General features: G+C 35.1%; 1 protein-coding gene across 2 annotated transcripts in view; it reads right to left on the reverse strand.

The window, feature by feature from the left end:
* Nucleotides 1-1,164: 1,164 nt before the first annotated feature.
* The window catches only part of CDH18 (cadherin 18), a gene marked incomplete at both ends in the record, with an annotated part of 164,230 nt that continues 146,823 nt past the window's right edge, over nucleotides 1,165-18,571 (reverse strand). The window contains 3 exons of one of the 2 annotated variants that reach the window (XM_080339182.1): nucleotides 1,165-1,655; nucleotides 3,182-3,433; nucleotides 14,112-14,229. In XM_080339182.1, coding sequence (XP_080195308.1) covers nucleotides 1,165-1,655; nucleotides 3,182-3,433; nucleotides 14,112-14,229 — 861 coding nt within the window. Of the gene's footprint in view, nucleotides 1,668-3,181; nucleotides 3,434-14,111; nucleotides 14,230-18,571 lie in introns of both variants that reach the window. The other variant, XM_080339181.1, reaches the window with a different exon arrangement.

Below are 18,571 nucleotides of genomic sequence, written 5' to 3' on the forward strand. Positions count from 1 at the left end.
TTTCCATGATGCTTGAAATATAGAGAAAAAAGCGTGCTCTTCTTAGATGCAAATTACTCTAAAAGACATTAAATATCAGTAGATTAAACTAAAAAGAAAAAAAAAAAAAAGCATCATCTCATTCTCTTTGCTTCAGTTTTCCCTATTCCAATGTCTTACCAGCATCTCTATTTTGCTCCTAGTCACACACAAAATAGAGAGACATTATGATTAAGAACTCTTTGTTTTAAACTGACTGTTGTAGCTCCTGGATTCAGACCAGCAAAAGACCAGGAAAGCTTTCTCTATGGACATAAGTGAAGCACAGTGAACCAAATAACTGCATGGTTTGATGGGGTCACCATTGCTATTTTTATTGAAAGAGTCTATGCTTCATCTGCTTCGCTGCATAAAGAGTACTGTGGACCCATTTAAATTGAATGAATGATATTCCTGTGAAAAGACAAAAGGAAAAAGGACAACACTGGAAACAATGATTTGTCTAGCACATAGTTACAGAGCAGGTCAGGGGTTATGGGCCAGAGCCATGTTTGAGCTAACAGCTAATAGTGCCCTCCCTCTCCTAGCTGGTCATGGGTGAAAAGATGATGAGGGACATAATGGAATGACATCATCTCAATGCAGCTAAACTAAATAATTAAAGGACCGTTTATTTAAGAGGACAGGTGTGGCTTATCCCTTCTCTAAAGGAAACACACCGTTAGCATTTCTCATACTCCGTTGGCTACCTCATATTGGGATTACAAGGCCTAGAGCACAGCTAGATATGCAACACCACAACCACCTGCAAGAGCTTTGCTCCTCCGTTATTTATCTTCCTAAACAGGCATGACCATAAACTTAGTGTAGCTCAGAGATGTTAAGCATTTTGCAATAAAAATGCCTTTTCTTGGCTTTACTTCAGGTATTGTTACAGATACGGTACCACAGACTTTTTGAGCAATTAAAAAATATACACAAGGGACAATAGCTTCTTTTTTCAGTATTTTTCAAAATTTGACTTTCTTCAAATTGGAGAACCCAGTTTCAAACATGAAAAGGGCACTTGTTCTACAGTAACCGCATACAACTTGCTCTGTTCCAAGTTCTGTCTTCATTTTTTGTTACCGTCGCTGTCATTTTATCTCCACTTGTTTAGGAACTTCTTTGTTCTGGGAATTACAACTAGGTTGTTCTTTCTGATTCTATTTCCCCATAGAGTTCAGCTAGTTTCTTGAACTCAGGTCCCCAGTCTCCAAGGTAATTATAATCCTCGTCAGAGTGTGTTGTGGCTGAATCCAGAGAGCTGATAGACCCAGCTTCTGATCTATGACCCTCATAGGCATATGTCTGTAGGGAGTCATACGGGGGCACGCTGGGGTCCAGGTCAGCCTCTGCCAGTCTTTGTTTAATGAACTCCTGAACATCTATACTGTCGAGGCTTGAGGAGGGATTATGCCTGGCTGCAGGCTTCACTTCAGGACGAACATCCCTACGGTATTTTAGCTCCTCAGCAGCTGATGGATTCCGCAGTGCAGTGATGTCAAATGCTTCTGTGTCTTCTTCTCCACCACCCTCATCGTCATATGTCACAATATTTTCCCGGACATCTTCTTCTGAAATGATCAAGGGCTCCTTCTTGCTACGTCTTAGAGTGATGAAAAGGACCACAATTGCTAAAGAGAAAACTGCAGATATTAGATTAGGTTTAAAGTTTACATCTGAAATAAGTGGACATATGCTAAAGAAATAGCAGACACTACATCACAAATATATAGTAGTAATACTTTCAAGCTAATACTGGTATTTGGAATCATTGCATCAGGCACTTGTCTGTAACAAAAGGGTCACCAAACCTGTCAAATCTGGAAAAGAGTGTACTTATGTTCCTAAGTGAATGCCTTTGTTGTGTAATGTGTTAGCTGAAGATAGATTGCTGTATGCCTGGAAAGCACCCATGATGTCCATATAGCTGTGTTTTGACATAGCAACTTGACAAAGTGCTGAGACCACAAAATTAAAGGGAAAATTAATAATGCTGTGCTGAAATTACAGACTTCCAATACAGCCTGATCTTCCAAAGGGCCTGTAAGATTGTTCTTCTACTGTATATTTTCTTTGTGAGGATTACTGGTATTTCTTGAGCCAATAATAAAATTAGATTATTAGGGATCTCATAAAGGACATAAAAAGGAATAATATTATTTCAGTTAAATGAGAAATGAGTAACTAATGCTGACAGTTATTCAGAAGCATTATTAAGGGGCTTTCAGTGCTTAATTAAAACCAATATTTAGTATATATATTTAATTGAAGTGTAAAAAGATGAATACTCAATCTTGTATGATAAAATATAAGACTATAATCTAAATGCATTAATATACATTTTAAAGTATCTTTCTGACAAAGAAGTTCTGAAGTAAGCTGTGAGGAAAGTAATCTTTCGAAAATGTAGAGCCTTTGGAAAGAAATCTACAAGATCTCCTATGCAGGTCACAGTGCATTTTCCATAATTTTTTGCTGTGTCTATAAGAATGCACAAAGGTACATGAGTAGTACAGAGACATGTACTCAGCAAGATGTGCCTCTGACAGAAAAAAAAAAAAAAAAAAAAAGGAAAAAAGAATATTAACTAATGGGTAACATCCAAATTGGCCTGAGGAAAAAAAAAATCAAGAGAAAACGCACTTGCAAGGGCATTTATCTAATGGAGTAAGCTTATAGTCTCATATGTCCCTTGCCCCCCTGGATTATGTTGTGCACAGCTATCAGCTTAGTCCACAGAGGTAATTAAGAAGCTGTTTTTCTACAGCGTTAATGGTGCTTCTTACAGTGTAAGGCATTTCAAAAAGCTTTCCTCATCTCTTTTCTATCATTTTTCACTATTCTAGACGTGGAATTAGAGTCAGTGTTTTTTTTAAAACTTCAAAATTACAGAAGAAAGATCTGCAGTGTTAATTACTTGATAACCTCTGAAACATAATTTCCTGTGGACTCCAGATATTCATGAATGTACTTTAAGGGCATTCTTCCCTATTAATTTAAGCTAAACCTTTCCCTCTTAATCACAGCTATGTGTTTCTAATTACCTCCTACTACAACGCAGTCTCTGGTTCAAAAACATCATACTAAAAATTTCTGCCCTACCACATTCAGAGAACCAGTGGAAGGATAGCATTACTTAAGACTGAAAATGGCTTACCAAGAAGAATGACGACACAGAGCAGGATTGCAATTAAAGCTCCTGTGCTCAAGCCAGCGGAGGAGAGGAAAGCTTCAGCATGGCAAGTTCTCACTCGTCCATCTCTCTCACATGCACAAACCCTAATTGTGAGAGTACTGCTGCTGCTGAGAGGGGGCACTCCACCATCAGAAATCAAAAGTGGGAGGTAATAGATATCTTGAGTGGTTCGACTGTATCTCCTTCTTCTTGTCAGAATACTGGCTGTATTATCTACAATATCAAAACCAGAATATCATTTTAATGAAGCAAAAATTTAAGAAAATATTATTGGCTGTTTGTTTGCTGTTGAATAGAAGCACAGGGCATCTTAAAACTCACCAGTCTTAATCTGTGAAAATGTAGAATCTAGAATTAAAACTTGGCAGGTAGTATTTGTGGGCAATAGAGGAGAAAGAGGAGGCCAGAGAGAAGTAATTAGCACTACATAATAAGATTATTAAGATCATTTACCTGTCTTAGAGTCTAAATGAACTTTGACAAACATTTTGGGACCAGTTTTCAAGTGTTTGAATTCCACGTTATGATGGTAAATTGTAAATTGTAAATGTGAATACCTGGAATTCTGATAATATTTTTTTTTTTCTGGAATTCATCCACAACATAAAATCCTGTTAATTCTAAGAAGAATGTTCAGAGGTGTTCAGTAAAAGTTAAAATAAGATCTTAATATCTTACTGTGATAGGTTTTATAAATAAAATGAGCTTTCAGAAAACATCTGAAGGGACAGTAGCCAAAGACTCGTGCTGTGGAGAAGTCAGAAGGAAGAAGGGAAGAGGGATGGTGGAAGGGAAGGGGGAAAGAGCAGATATTATGTGTTCTAAACTGGTAGAGGTATAAGGTAAGCAAACAAAGGGGAGACAGTAATTCAAGATTACATCACTATTATGTTAGCTACAGGTCTATCTGGCGTATATTACAGTCAGTGAGAATACTAATGCTTAATACACACATTGCAAGAGCATTTATATTCACTAATTAGGACAGTAAGTGCCACCCACATTCCTTTCAGTCCAAGAAATTAAGGGGAATAAAGAAAGTGCAGGGGAATAAATGCTACTATAATACATAGTTATATCTTGGTTTCGTATGTGCAAAATGGAATTTCAATTTGTTGCCATGACTTTAGAAGTACTGGCCCCTGAATAATAGCTCACAGATAAATCAAATACAATTTGAGATAGTGAGAAATCAGAGACATGAGCATTTTTGAAGAGGGAGAGATGGGGACAATGAAATGGGAACAGGGATTAGAAGAGAACACTCCTCTCATACTACTTCCCCATGATTAACAGTCACGCAGTTTCCAAGTTTTGGGGTTGTAGGTTTGGAGTTTTTTAACAAACAACATAGGAGTGATAAGTACAAAAATACGTCTGCTGGGATTCTCTTCCTATTACAAACTAACCAGATTTTTTTTCCTTCCCTACCACTGTGGCTACAACATTAAATGTGTTTATCATAACCTTGGAAAAATGAAGCCTGTGGCTCTTCGTGAAAATCTAGTGCAACAATGCAGCTAGTGTGGCATATTTTAGCCCATATGACTGATTACTTTCCACATGCGTATTTGAATGAAGTTTTTGTTCAAACTTGACACAAACTGTTTATGAGGTGACTACTCTTCATGCCACATCTGTCAAGCTCTGTGCCAAATTTTAAAACATTCATTTTAACTCACTTATCTCAAAATTTTGCTTTTGTATATCATCCGGCACTGGTACTGAGAAAAACTCATAGTATACCCCCCCATCAGCATAATAACATAACATATTTGGTAACAGGTTTCACACAATATATATATATATGAAGTAGGAAGTGATACCCTTGCTGGTGAGTCAAGAACTGAGTATCAGATTCTATTACTTTGAAGTTCATTAGCTTTTATTCGCTACCCTCCCTATCTATGATCTTGAAATCTCCAGCATGGTGAGTTTGTTATAAACTCATTAAGTTTTGTTCTTCTCTTTTGCATTGACTGCAAAATATGTTATTTATTTATTTATTTATTTATTTGCAGTAGGTTTTGAAGTCAAGATATGTTTTTGACACCTGAATCCCAAGATTCATGCCAGCTTCCTCTATATAGTCATGACACCAGCCACTTTTAATGCCATTTATATTAATTCCATTTACAGAATCCTATTGCAACCAGAAGGAGATGAACAGGTAATTCTTTCATCTGAAAAAAATCTGACACAGAGTAATACCATCATGTTGTGGAAATGATATTTGCACAAAGGTTAGTATTTTCTTTTGACATAGGATTATGGAAATGATTCCTATAAAAGTGTAGCATATGACACACAGAAATGTTTATTTCATTTTTATAAAAAACACTATTAAACTTTAGCTGTTTTCTATATTGCTTAATTTGTTCTTCTGAAACATTATTAAAACATACTGTGGTGTTCTAGTAATGTGGAATTTTTTCTTACCTTGTTGTTAAGAAATATATTATTTCCACATTATTCTGCAACTAGACCAGGCACCAAAGTGTTCTGTAATATAATTGAGTCAATTGATTGAAGAAATCAAGCTTGCTATCAACACAATTCAAATTACATTTATTATGTAAAGAAAACTCCCCCCTAAAGCAGAGTGAGCTGTGGCCTTATGTACATAATTACAGACTGTGCCCTCCCATGGAGGTCTTATTAAGCTCTGCCAATCTAATTCTAAGATACACAGAAGTCTAATTTTACAAATTTGGACCAGCTTGTTCTTTGATACACGTATGGTCTTCTACTTTTAATAAAATGCAGCACATGAACAACCTCAGGCATCTATTTTCAAATACTCTTAAACCAAGCAAATAATCTTATGGAACACAAACTACAGAGATTGTCCGTATGTCTTTCAATTTTTCAATACATATTGGTATAACCAGGGGGTAAAGTAAGCAGCTGGTTTATCTTTCTGCTACGTAACATTGCATAAAAAACTTTTGCCCATGTTTTTTTTTTACTAATATCTTGCCCATTTGCCACTCTCTCCCCTTTTTTATACTAGACTGTCAGTCCCAACTTCTCTAATACTGCTAGAGGACACAGATAAAATCTTCAGTCGTTGCAAGAGGGAAACCACCATAGAATACAAAATGACATTTGGTTGGTCTGCCTGTCAGCTGCCAAAGCAGCAGCAGATTGAGCTCTAGATACAGCCCAAGAGCAGAAATAAACTTACGTATCTGTGATTGGTAGAGAATTTCAAATGAAGACATATTGTGCATAAAAAGAAGTTAACATTCTCAGTTTATATCTATAAGGTGATGACGGTTGTTTCTGCCTTTCTACACTCAGAAAAAAAAGCTTCATTATTATTTCCCCCATATGCATGAAAAACTCCACTGACTTTCTCATTCTTCAGAAGCCAATTTATAATTGCTTCCCTTCCTTGAAATACAACTTGTTAAAGATTAGTAGCAGAGTTCCTATCTAACAATTTATCTTTTTATCTTCTGAAGTTGCAGGTTGCTATACAAAACAAGAGTGAGGAATATGATCCCAGGAATACCAGCTGTTCATACTGCTAAATTTTGTCACTCTCCCTGATATTTTTTTGGTGTGGGCCAAGAGGACTCTCTCATGTAACAGCCAACCACCATCAGAGTTAATAACCTGCACTAGGGACCCTTCCCAGTAGGTAGTATGGACAAAGGTGCAACAGGTTTGTCTTCTGTTTTATACAGTGCTTCAACATTATTGCAGCAGCCTGTGGAACCTTAAGCATCCCTAAAAAGCCTTGTGCTACACATGCCGCAGCACATAAGTGACTTTCATGACATAATGACACTGCTCTGTTGGGCTACAATACAACTTGCACATTGTTTCATAAACTCAGAAGAGAAAAAAAAAACCACATGATAATGAAATCTGAGCTCCACTGGGTACTACACACAGTCTAGAGGAGGTACAAGGCCAAGTGTTATGTAATGTACATAGCCTGTTTTATTAAGCTTCATTACAGGAGAACAGAGTCCTGTTTTACTTAGTGGGTTGTTCTTTTTTCTTTTTCCTTCAGCACCAATACTGCCACAAAAGACTAAAGTTTGACCGGTCACCTAGAAATACTACTGAAGTCATTAGAGAAGCACAAAGCTCCTATATGCACTTTTTAGCACATGTACTTGTCAACAGAAAGAAAAAGGTATTTCAAAGAAATGACAGTTCTAAGGATAATTATATTTCAAGTTACAACAAATGAGGAGATGACAATCACACAACAAAGCTATCCAGAAATAATACCTTAAAAACGTAAGGTTATGTCAAGGACTCAAAATGAAATTCCCTATTGATAGTAAGTGACACTGTATCCATGAGCTAAGCATTAATTTAACATCTGAGATATCTTTTATCCCAAAAGAAAAATTCTCAAACCTGCTAAATCCAAAAGTGACAGTAAGTGGTTTTACCAACAATAAGAACAGTCTAATTTCTTCTTAATACTCCGATTTATTTCTGTTCTGGTGCCTACAGGCACCAAACTTCAGTTCAACTGCCTTGTCCATATAAGTAAGAAAATTGTACAAGATTTTGTCCATTTGAATCTTCTTGGGCCTATAGCCAAATAAGGCTCAATAATCAAATCTGAGCAAGAAAGTATAACCTCCTCCTTTTATCTTCTGGCATAAATCTAAAAAAGAGTGAATGATCCAGTATCACCATGCACCTATAGAAGCAGTGATGAAAATGGGAGCTAAAAAGAAAAAAACATCAGAAACTGAATATAGTGAAGAAGAACTGAGGATTTCTGAGCAGAAATCTACCAGTAGCGAAAGGATTTAAGCACAGACACTATTGGCAAAGTTGTATAGGAAAGAGCATTGATGTGATCATGTATGCTATAAGGATAACTGTGGACAAATGGGAAAAAGTATGGGGGGAAAACAACAACAAGAACAATAACAACAACAACAAAACCACCACAAAACTGTGAGAAAAATAAAAAGAAAATACCAAAATGACAAAATATAAAAACTAGATAATTCAAATGTTACAGTGAAAAAATCTGAAAAGAGCTATAATTAAACCATGCTTCTCTGGAGTGGAAGATCTTGCCAAACAAGGAACTGACATTTTTATACTGGAAAGTATAAGTTACAGTTCTTTCAACATTAAACTGTTTTTCTTGTATCTTTAACATAATAGAATTAAATACTAGCATAAGACACAATTTGAGGCAAAGAAAGAGCCAGGATCAAATTTTGAATTTCAAAGAGGCACCATGGTGAATATATGGTGTTTGTATTCTATTGACTAATAACTACCCTGGAAATTTCTGTTCCCAATATCATCAGAAGTGATAATTATCACTGTTGCTCTCAATATTACAAAGTTACAGATAGTAACTCTTAGTCCGTGTGTGTGTGTGCATATATACCGCAAAGTAATTAATCTCTTACATGTTATTCTTTCTTATCAAATCTTTTAGAATATTTTACAAATGAGTTCTCTAACACTTTCACAGAGAAGGAAACTGCATCAAATATAATGTTGTGGAAGGTGACTACAGGAACACTTTGGAGGATACTCATTTATTTTTCACAATTTGAGAATTCCTTTGACACATTATATGTTACAGGCGGACACAAGAGAAATGGAAATAAAAACAGTAAAAACCTGTTTATAGTTTAAAACATGTTTTAATTTTCAGCTCTGCTTATATCAGCAGTTCAACTTCAATAAATTTTCTAAGAAGTCATAACTAATTAAAAACAAATAAATTATATTGGAGTGATTTGCATTTCTTATATTTCTAAAGTTAGATTTGTTAACTTGTTTATGTAGTATTATGTTGATAGGCATTTCTCTTACATTTCTTTACTGATAACTCTTGTAGGTTGTTGGTTTTTTGTTTTTTGTTTTTTTTTTTGTACTGGTTTGAAAGATATTGCCAGTGGACAAAAAGCTATTGCCAATGCCTAGTTCAGTAGGTGGAAAAGGTGAAAATCAACTTAGCAGACTTTTGGGGCCTGAAAAATAGTTATTAGCTTATGGGTTGGTTTGTGAAACACCAATAGGTAGCAACACTGAAAACAAATTCATGAAAAAACTATACACTATGTGCTAACTTACTTACCTATCTCATCCATCTTAGATCCAACTTTTTTAAAACCAGAAACTGATCCAAAATATTCAGAGGTCTGAAAAAGAAAAATGCCTCCCTCTATGGTACCTAGTCCTGGTCTTCTGTCCTTTGTACCTGCAGTAGAATTCTGTCTTTGCTTTTATATGTTGATTCTGTGGTAATACCTGCTCAGGCATTCAATCTGTTTACAGTAACAGCACTTCTATGGACTGTACTTAGAGTCACCATGCATAATGCTAACTTTGCACTTTCTCAGATATGATTTGTCTCAAGTTACATCTTGTCTTTTTCACAGGGTTATATTTCATTGAAGGATAGTAGTAACTTGCAATACTACATAACCATAGCATGTCACTTTGATGTAAATGAAGGCAGGAACTATGTAACTGTTTCCTGCTTATTCTAAATTGCAAAGCGAGGATTTCAGCCTGACCTTTTTTTGATGCTACTTAAGACTCTCTGGAGCAATTAAGACGTAGTCTGGTATCTGGCATGCTTATTTGTAACTTTAAAACCTGTAAGTCGGTTCAGTGGCCTGCTACAGACATCTTGTGCTATATAGTTGAGGATAAGAATTTTGCATATATCAGGGAAGAGACATAAACAGAAACTTCTGCAAGGGAATTCACACTGTGGTGAAATGAATTACTCTCTGGAGGTTGCTCTTTTCCTAAATAATAGCAATGTCAAGTAAAACTGATTTTTTTTTTTTTTTTTGCCTCATTTTTGATCTTTGATACAGGAAAAATGTTAATTTGCGTCACAGGCGTGAGTGGATGAACACATTATAAATTTCTAAAATTAGTAAATGCTCTCTTGCATGTAAGTGAACTGTTCTCTGATGGTTCAATCTTTAGCCAGCTCCCTGAAAAGTGTTGTGTAACTTCTGAAAGAGGTCTCTAATAGCCAACAAAACAGGCAGAAAGAGGGAATTAATTTTTTAAACTCTGAGAGAGAGAGACTATGTGTGTGTGTCTCTGTATTGATGGTTGGGGATATCATAACAATAACACAAGCTCACATGCATTTTCCATCAAACCAAGAAATTTTGACAGATATATCAACTAGTCTTTAAGCATTTGGAAAAGCATTATGATCATTTCAGGATTTAAAAAAAAAAAAGAAAATAGTACAATTTTAAAATTCAGTAATTAGAAACAGCTCTGTTTTGAATGAGTTTTTTCATCTTTCCTCTGATTCCTCAACAGAAGTCAGTTTTAGTGCCCTTGAAAACTTTTAACAGGACATCCAAAAGCAGATATTTCTGATTAGGAAAAAAAAGTATAAATTTAAGATATTACACATAAGCTAAAAAAAGCATTAAAAAAACCTAAAATAACATCCTGAAAATCAAAGTGAGAAGTTATGTAGCATCTGAACTGCAACATAAAGCACTTCTAGATTAAAAAAGTATTTGACTGCTCAGGTTTTAATAGAAATCATAACATCTTTTTCTGTTTTTATCAAAAAGCCTTCATAAGTACAATTCCCAGACAAACAAAAAGGCATCTTCCCTGGGCTTGCTCTCTAAAATCGCGGGAAATGATTACAACTTAATGCATTTTCTTTGTATAGCAAATAAATTCTATTTCAGCTGTTGTTTTGTCTGGCTTACATGTGTACAGATACCACTTCATTTTGTTGTCTGTCCTCTTGTTCATACCCTTAAGCCTTTACTCTCACTGAACAGTACTTTGTCAGTATCTAAAAAAGCTCAAATATCAGCAAAGAATCTACCAGGTAGGTTAAGAATTCAGTCAGTAGGAAAAAAAGTATCATATTCTGTCTTTTACATTTTTTTATTTAAAATGAAAAGTGTAAACACCTGCAGCATCCAGAAGGCAAACCAAGCAGCAATTTGGTTCTGCTGGACTGCATATTTGCTATAGCCTTGTGGCTACATTTCCCTAAGGGTTTTAAGCTCTGAATTACAAAAGTGCATATTTAAAAGCTGGAGCTTTACAACTGTGAATTGTTACTAAGTAGAGGCACAAGTCCAGGCTCAAGAGATAAAAGATTAGCTGGTCATATGATCAGTTATCTGAACTGACACTTTAATTCCTCTGCTGAAGTAATACAATATTATTGACCTGAATCATGCAAATACTGAGACTGTATACTGCTGCAGTCTATACAGGTAGGTAGGGACAAACTACAAAATTTCATGCTTCTGCAAGTCCTCTAGATTTCAAGGTACACAGATATAAGCGTTAATATTAACGATCCAATTCACTGCTGCAGTCTTTTGATCTTGTAGCTCTACTGCTGATAGTGAAGTAAGAGAACATTCACGCAATAGTATTTTTAGTCTCAAAGAGCAGAATTCTGTTGTTCTGGGTCATGAAAACATGGGAAGAAAATGTCTACTGAGATTTCTTTGACATGAAACCTTTGTCCTAAAGAAATAAAAGGAGAGGATGACTGGAGCCAAAGATGACTGCAAGAGAAATATAACTTTGCAGTGACAGATACAGCTACCACTGACTACCACTTTCAATGTGACATCAAGATTTTCTTATCATTCTGCAAAACATTATTGAAAACTCTTGTAAGGCAATTGTTGTATGTTTTTCCTTTTAATTTCTAAGAATTTCAGCCTTTATAGAATTATTGGATCCAGAGGTAAAAATAGCAGCTATCTTGTGTTAAGAGCATTCTGATACTTTTAACAGCTGTTGCTCAAAAATGTCAATTTTCAAAAGTGCAAACTTGTCACAGACAGAAGAAAAACCTCTTCTGTCCACCATCTCTCAGCTATTTCCTATAATACAAAGCAACAAATACAAATTTCTGAATAGGAATAGATGATAAATACAAAAGTTGCAAGTGCTTGAAAAGTGAATATTGCAAATAAAATTTATAAGTGTTTCACTAACATTGCACTTATAGATTGTATCACAAACAAAATAGGGGCAGTGTTTAAACAGTACAAACAAAGATTCAGGCATTGAGCAAAACAGTGACAATGTTTTTCTTTTTAAGATAAACTTATTGTTATGATTTGAGTTAAACTGTCATTGTGGTAGTTATATGGGTAAATTGGGAATTGCATTTCTGGGGTCTCTGTACATATTGAAGTTTTATGTGAGATGCTACAGGAAGTGCGTGCTTACTTTTTGTATCTCCTTAGGTGAAACAGAAACATAATGCACAACAGGCCTTCATCTTAAAGGACAACTTTTCCCCCTACTTCCCCCTGCCAAATCCAACTTAACATAGTCCAGAGACTGCCTTCTGCAGTTGATGGTAAAGTCATTGCTCACTTCTCTTGTGGAGGTAAGAAGAAAGCACCAAATACTGCTGCATACTTATATCCAAAGTATGACATTGATGCATTAAAGATTTATTAAAATTTTTCACCCTCTTACAAATCAACTTATGTTGAAACATGGAAATGCAGCCTGCAAAGTATAACACAGCATTTTCCATTGGTAATAAGCACATATAATGCAGATTCCAATTAAAATATGTTCAGAACGATGAAATATCTACTTCATCATGAACCTCAACTTTATTATTCGAAAGTATATTGATGTGTATTGTACTGAAATGAGCATGGCCATGGTATCCCACATGAGATCACAGTCCAATACTCAATGACTTCATTTCAGTCTTGAGACTCAAATACAAAACTGCACAATGGTACACTTTATTTCAGGAACAAGCCTCTGGCTTTTGCTATAATGCTCCATCCCAAACTGAGTGGAATTGATACACTAATCTGGGAAAGGGCTGGGGTCATCACTTAAAGAGTATTTTTAATATATGAATTAGTTCTTCAAATATTATTAGGTTTTTTAATATTGATAGATACTGGATTGATCTTTTTTGGAACCAGCTATGAAGGTCATGAATCTAGACTGAACAAACAGCACGACTTGTTGGGGTTTTTTTCTTTCTGTAATTATAGTTAAACATTGGAACAGCTTCTTTAGGAAGATTAAACAGTCTCCTTCCCTGAAAGGTTATGAAAACAGATAAAAAATATCTGTAAAGAATAATTTAAACATCACTGTATGTGCCATATGTAGCAATGATGGAGTTAATGCTCCTCAGTCATTACAGATCAGCAGTGACTTGTAATATCTCAGAAGATATTCCATAACAACACTGTAACAATGTAACTATTAAAGCCAACTCACACCCACTTCTTTACATGCATACCAATAAAACCACACACCACACACAAAACTTCAGAGTAAAACTACAGCTAAGCATTTAAAGTCTACTCTCATTTTCATCACGTTGCAAAATGGAAACTATGAGGCAATACTCAACAAATAGTAAGGCTGATTTTGTTTGTTTGTTTGTGTTTTGGTTTTTTTGTGTGTGTTTTGATTTTTTTTTTTTTTTTTAAAGCCTGGATGGTTCTTTCATTCAAGAAATGTTCAGAAACTCTTGGCTGAGTGACCCTGAAGACCATTTTCCTTCTGGGTCTATCTTCATGCTCCTCCTTTAAGCAATATACCAGCAATAACCTTGAAAGTACTCACTCAGTGATATTCACCTAGAAGCAGACCAAATTGTCAGCATCTTTTCCATTAATACACTTTTTAAAAACATTCCTGAATGTATGAAGTATAAATGTCAAAATGCAGTGGAATACAAAAATAAAATGCAATATCTGATTATTCATAGTTTGTAGTATGTTGTATACACCATGTCTTTGATATCAACCAGTTCAGTGATAACAGATTACAGTTTTCTCCTGTCAAGAAATGCATGGAAATTATTCTGTTCAGTGAGACATCCCATGCAAAACAGAGACCCATTTCTTTGAGATTTATGTGTTTGATTTACCTTCATTGTCCCTTAGAGTAAAGTTGGGATTCAAAGAAAGCCCTTCCTCAAGGGAAAAATGGAATCTTGCCCCATTTGCAGAGTTATCTTTGTCAGTGGCAGTGATCGTCTGAATTACCTGAAATAAAAATCAGCAGTGAATGTGTTGAAATTTGAACTTGACCCAAATAGTACGTGACCTCAGCAGGATGCTCAAAGTTAGCTTATTCTAATTTTCTACTTGACTGCTGCTAAATTCAGCCAATGAAATGACTGGGCCATTAGTTTGATTTCTCTAGCATGAAAGATTTTAAGAACCACACTTTGAAGATAGATAAAAGCATCTAAAGCATCTATACTTTCCAATATTCTGATGTGGCCAGGACCTGGTACAGAGATTTTCTCCACCTACATTGCACCCTGGTGACTTTGAGAGTTACAGTTTCACATAAACATCTGTTTTTATTGAGAAAAAATTCAGGCTGAACCAGAATGATCTATGCAAAGTATCATCTGCTTGCCCCCCCAATAATTAGATGCACTTTGTTATTGGTTAGGAAAAATAATTGTTTAACCAAAAGGGCAGGTATGAAATATCAGCGCTCTGTTTAAAATTTCTGTTAAGAATCAGTTTTAAATTGCCAGGGAACAAAACAGAAAGAACATCAGCCACCCCTGGTTTTAGTTTGGTTTACCCAAATGAAGCAGAATTAGATGTAGCAACCCTACGAGAGACATATTCCTGAGAGGTAGGACCTTTGCCTTCAAAAGCCCTGGTGTTTTTTTCAAATAACACTGAGATAAGCTTTTGGAATGTGTGACCAAGCAATATTTCTACCTCTGCTTTCATTTTCATGCTGGACCTGGAAGCTCAAGTGCTAAAGTAGAATTTAATAAAAGCTGTTCTTGTGATATAGACAGTGAAGCCCACACAAGACTGCTGCACAGAGCTGATAGATATCCTGAGGGAAACATAAAAGGCGGGGGTGGTGGAGAAAGTGCTCTTTTGATGAGAATTTTTCTGTCCAGTGTTCAGTTGCAGTCTGTCTGGACTGAATCTGAAGCATAAACCATGTGGGCTCAAGTGGCTTGATCTGGTTTAAAACTAAAAGACAGCACACAGTTCTGTCTCTATTCACGTGGAGAAGCAAAGCAAATACATTTTAAAGAATGCTTATTCTAATGACTATATACAACATAGTACATGATATTCTCTATACACACCTGAGATAATTAACAATACTGAAGATAATTGCTGGGAATATTTTTTAATTTTTTCATAATACTTCCTTGCTGAACTGTAGCAGAATAGGATCAATCTGAAGTGTCTGTAAACATGTAGTTTACAAAGTCATGGCAATATTGTCGAAAAAGTTTGGCAAAAGCTAATTATTCTCTACTGAATTTTGCAAAGGTGGCATATCTGTTATTGAAACAACTACCATGTGAAAGCAGAAAGATTGTCTTATATAGATATATTTAGTCAATAATGTTGACATATTATGAGGCAAAGGCAAGCAACAAGAAAATGTTGATGGAAGAATATTTTGAAGGGAATCAGTTTCTGTTATTACTCAAATACTAAAAATAATGTTAAATACCATACCTAGCTGTAAAAATTCAGATAAGACCTTAAAAAAGGTATTAACTTGTTATATATTGCATATAAATTCTCAGTGCTCTCCATCAGTGAAATATAATTTGTTTTGCCATGCACCTTCAGCTTTTATTTGACAACCTAGTAGAAAAACTTTCATCCTGTTGCCCTGTCTTATATTAAATGTTCAGTGACACATTACAGAATCTTGCTTCAAAAACATGCTATTTTGCAAAAGAAACCACCTTTAATCAAGACCTCAATGCCACAACACTAGTATAAAATTTAGTTGGTTTTAAGACTGATTTTAAAACTCAAGAAAATATACTGCCTATATCCCCTGATTCCATACGCGGGAATTGAAGTATTCCCTGAATTCACTGACGTATGTAAAAAGTATAGCACCCAATGGTATAGAAATCATGCTTTGCCATGTGGAAAACAGTCATTGTATGTGTAATAGGACAGGTCAAAAACATTTGGCAGAACTGTTTTTTAAACGGAAAGCTCACATTCTTTCAGAAAAAGGTTCTTGCTTTCTAAGGAAAATATTTCTAAAATATTCATTCAGAAGTGAGAAAGAAAAGTATGGGTCCTCTTGATGCCCAATGTAGTGTTAACCTTTTTATAATTAATAAGCCAATTAATTAATGGCCTGTTAGCAGACATTAATATGCACCTTACCAGACTTGATTAAAATAAAAATGTAGACATAGAACCTCAGCAGCTGTAAAGCTCACTTGACAGCAATGAAGCGATGAAACTGAAGGGTTATGCTATTTTTCTGAAGGCAAGAGTTGGTGAGAAAAGAAAGAATTTCAAGAATGGAGGAGAACTAATTGAGAAGGATAGAAAGCAGGGGCTAAATTCTACTCAGATCCTTTTTTGAACTGAATCAACAAACAAGTAATTATACACATGACAAACTTACAGCAGAAGTGTTCCTTGCCAGCTAACACTGATTTCTTCTGGCTATTAGAAATAACAGCATCTGGGGTGAAGTAGCTCATGTTGGCAGAACAATATTTATACACCCTGATTCTGAAAAAGTTATTTGTGTGTGTGCATGAGAATGTACACACACCTGTGTGTTGATTTCCAGTAATGGATAGTGTCAGCAAAATGACATTTCACTACTATCACAACTATTTCTATTACTCCCCTGAAAAGCAAACAGAAAAAAAAAAAAAAAAGTTATATTTGGAGAACTATAGTGAATAAGACTAGCAGATCTAGTCAGATACTTTAACAAATTCATACTCTGTCAGGACAAACATTGAAGTTGGAAACCTTCAGAAAACTATCAATGTTTCACTCCTTAATTTCCCAGAAATATAAACTTGGTGGGTTTGTGGTTTTTGTTGTCATTGTTTTTTGTTTGTTTGTTTGTTTTAAACATCTCTATTTGCTCCCATTGTCTTAAAAATAATAAAGCAAGTTCCATGTGAAGCAAAGGAAAATTTCTTTTGTCAGTTCATTTGATGGAAAATTGCAAAATTTAATTTTCTTACATTGGCTAAATTTCAAAATAATTCACAAAGTCAGTATACATCTAGAAGCCAGAGTTCTCCAAGTCTGGATACCATCTAAGATCAAATCACAGATGCTTTATCTACTTTAATATATAGTATCTACCAGACTTCACCTGGAAGCTGTTGGAGACAGTTGATCTTCTCAACAAGGTGGCTGCTAAGGGAATAAAGCTGTCACTTCAGTGTGAGAATTACCATCTTCCCACAAGCATTTTCTCTTTGAGATCTCTCAGAGGCATTCATTTAAGCACTAAAGTCCTTGAGTTTAATTTTTTTTTTTTTTTTAAGTAAATAAATAAATTGGACCATGGAGGAAAAAAGAAGCTGAAAACACAGTCTGTAAGATTAAATGACACTGTGATTTTTCTCCATAGAAGCCTCTTCTGAAAACAGACAAAACAAACACAAGGTTTTCCCATGACAAACTATTGGTTAGTTTATCTTGCACATAGTAAATTGAGGAAAGAAATAAAGACTCTCACAGGGCAGTACAGGGCTGAAGCCCACCCTCAAAACACTAGCCAAGAAATGCCTGGCAGGACCTGACAGAATTTGTTCTTTAGGGATACGTCTGATGAATCATTCTCACAAAATGATGGATAACTCAGAGAAAATACTTAATTATCAGTGATTCAAAACCATCCAGCTGGACACGTATTTTAGATTATGGAACACTAATCTTGTTCTGTAATCCTTGTTTATTTGTCCCTCCTTGATGTTTGCTGAATACTGTCATTTTCTTTCTTAAACTAGACAGTAAGATCTTCTGAGGAAGAATCATGTACTTTTGTGTTTTGCTTTGGTTGTACTTTTTGTAGTGTAGTGGTATCATGATCTTTTATGAAGACTCATTGTGCAATGCAAATAGAAATAAGTGCATGTGAAGTATGAAATGGAGTCCTGTTAGTCTGAGAACACAACAGCATGCTGATCCAGACTTCCATATTAAACTACTGCTTGTAAAGACCTCCATGGTAGCATTAATCTTGAGTGTTAAACTGCAGAGGTTAGAGTCATTCACACTTGCTACAGTAGCTCAGAGAGAAACACAGCATTGAACCAAATCAGGAGTAAATGCTGTTACGATAAAATATCTTTTAAATACCTCTCTTATAAATTTCCATTTGCAAAGTTACTACTAGAGAACTAAAACTTTGCTAATAAAAAATATTAGCTACTCACAAACCCCAGCAAACAGAGCATTTCTGAGCTAGCTTCACTGCATGTTTTAGGTTATTATTAATTATAACAATTATTTAACAATTACTGTTGAATATATATAATTTAAAAAAATATCAGAATATGTTGAAAGCGATTGCAATTAATTCTTAAGAGATTTTTTCTTTTTTTTT

This window comes from Nesoenas mayeri, assembly GCF_963082525.1.
Source record: "Nesoenas mayeri genome assembly, chromosome: 2".
NCBI classification, from domain to species: domain Eukaryota; kingdom Metazoa; phylum Chordata; class Aves; order Columbiformes; family Columbidae; genus Nesoenas; species Nesoenas mayeri.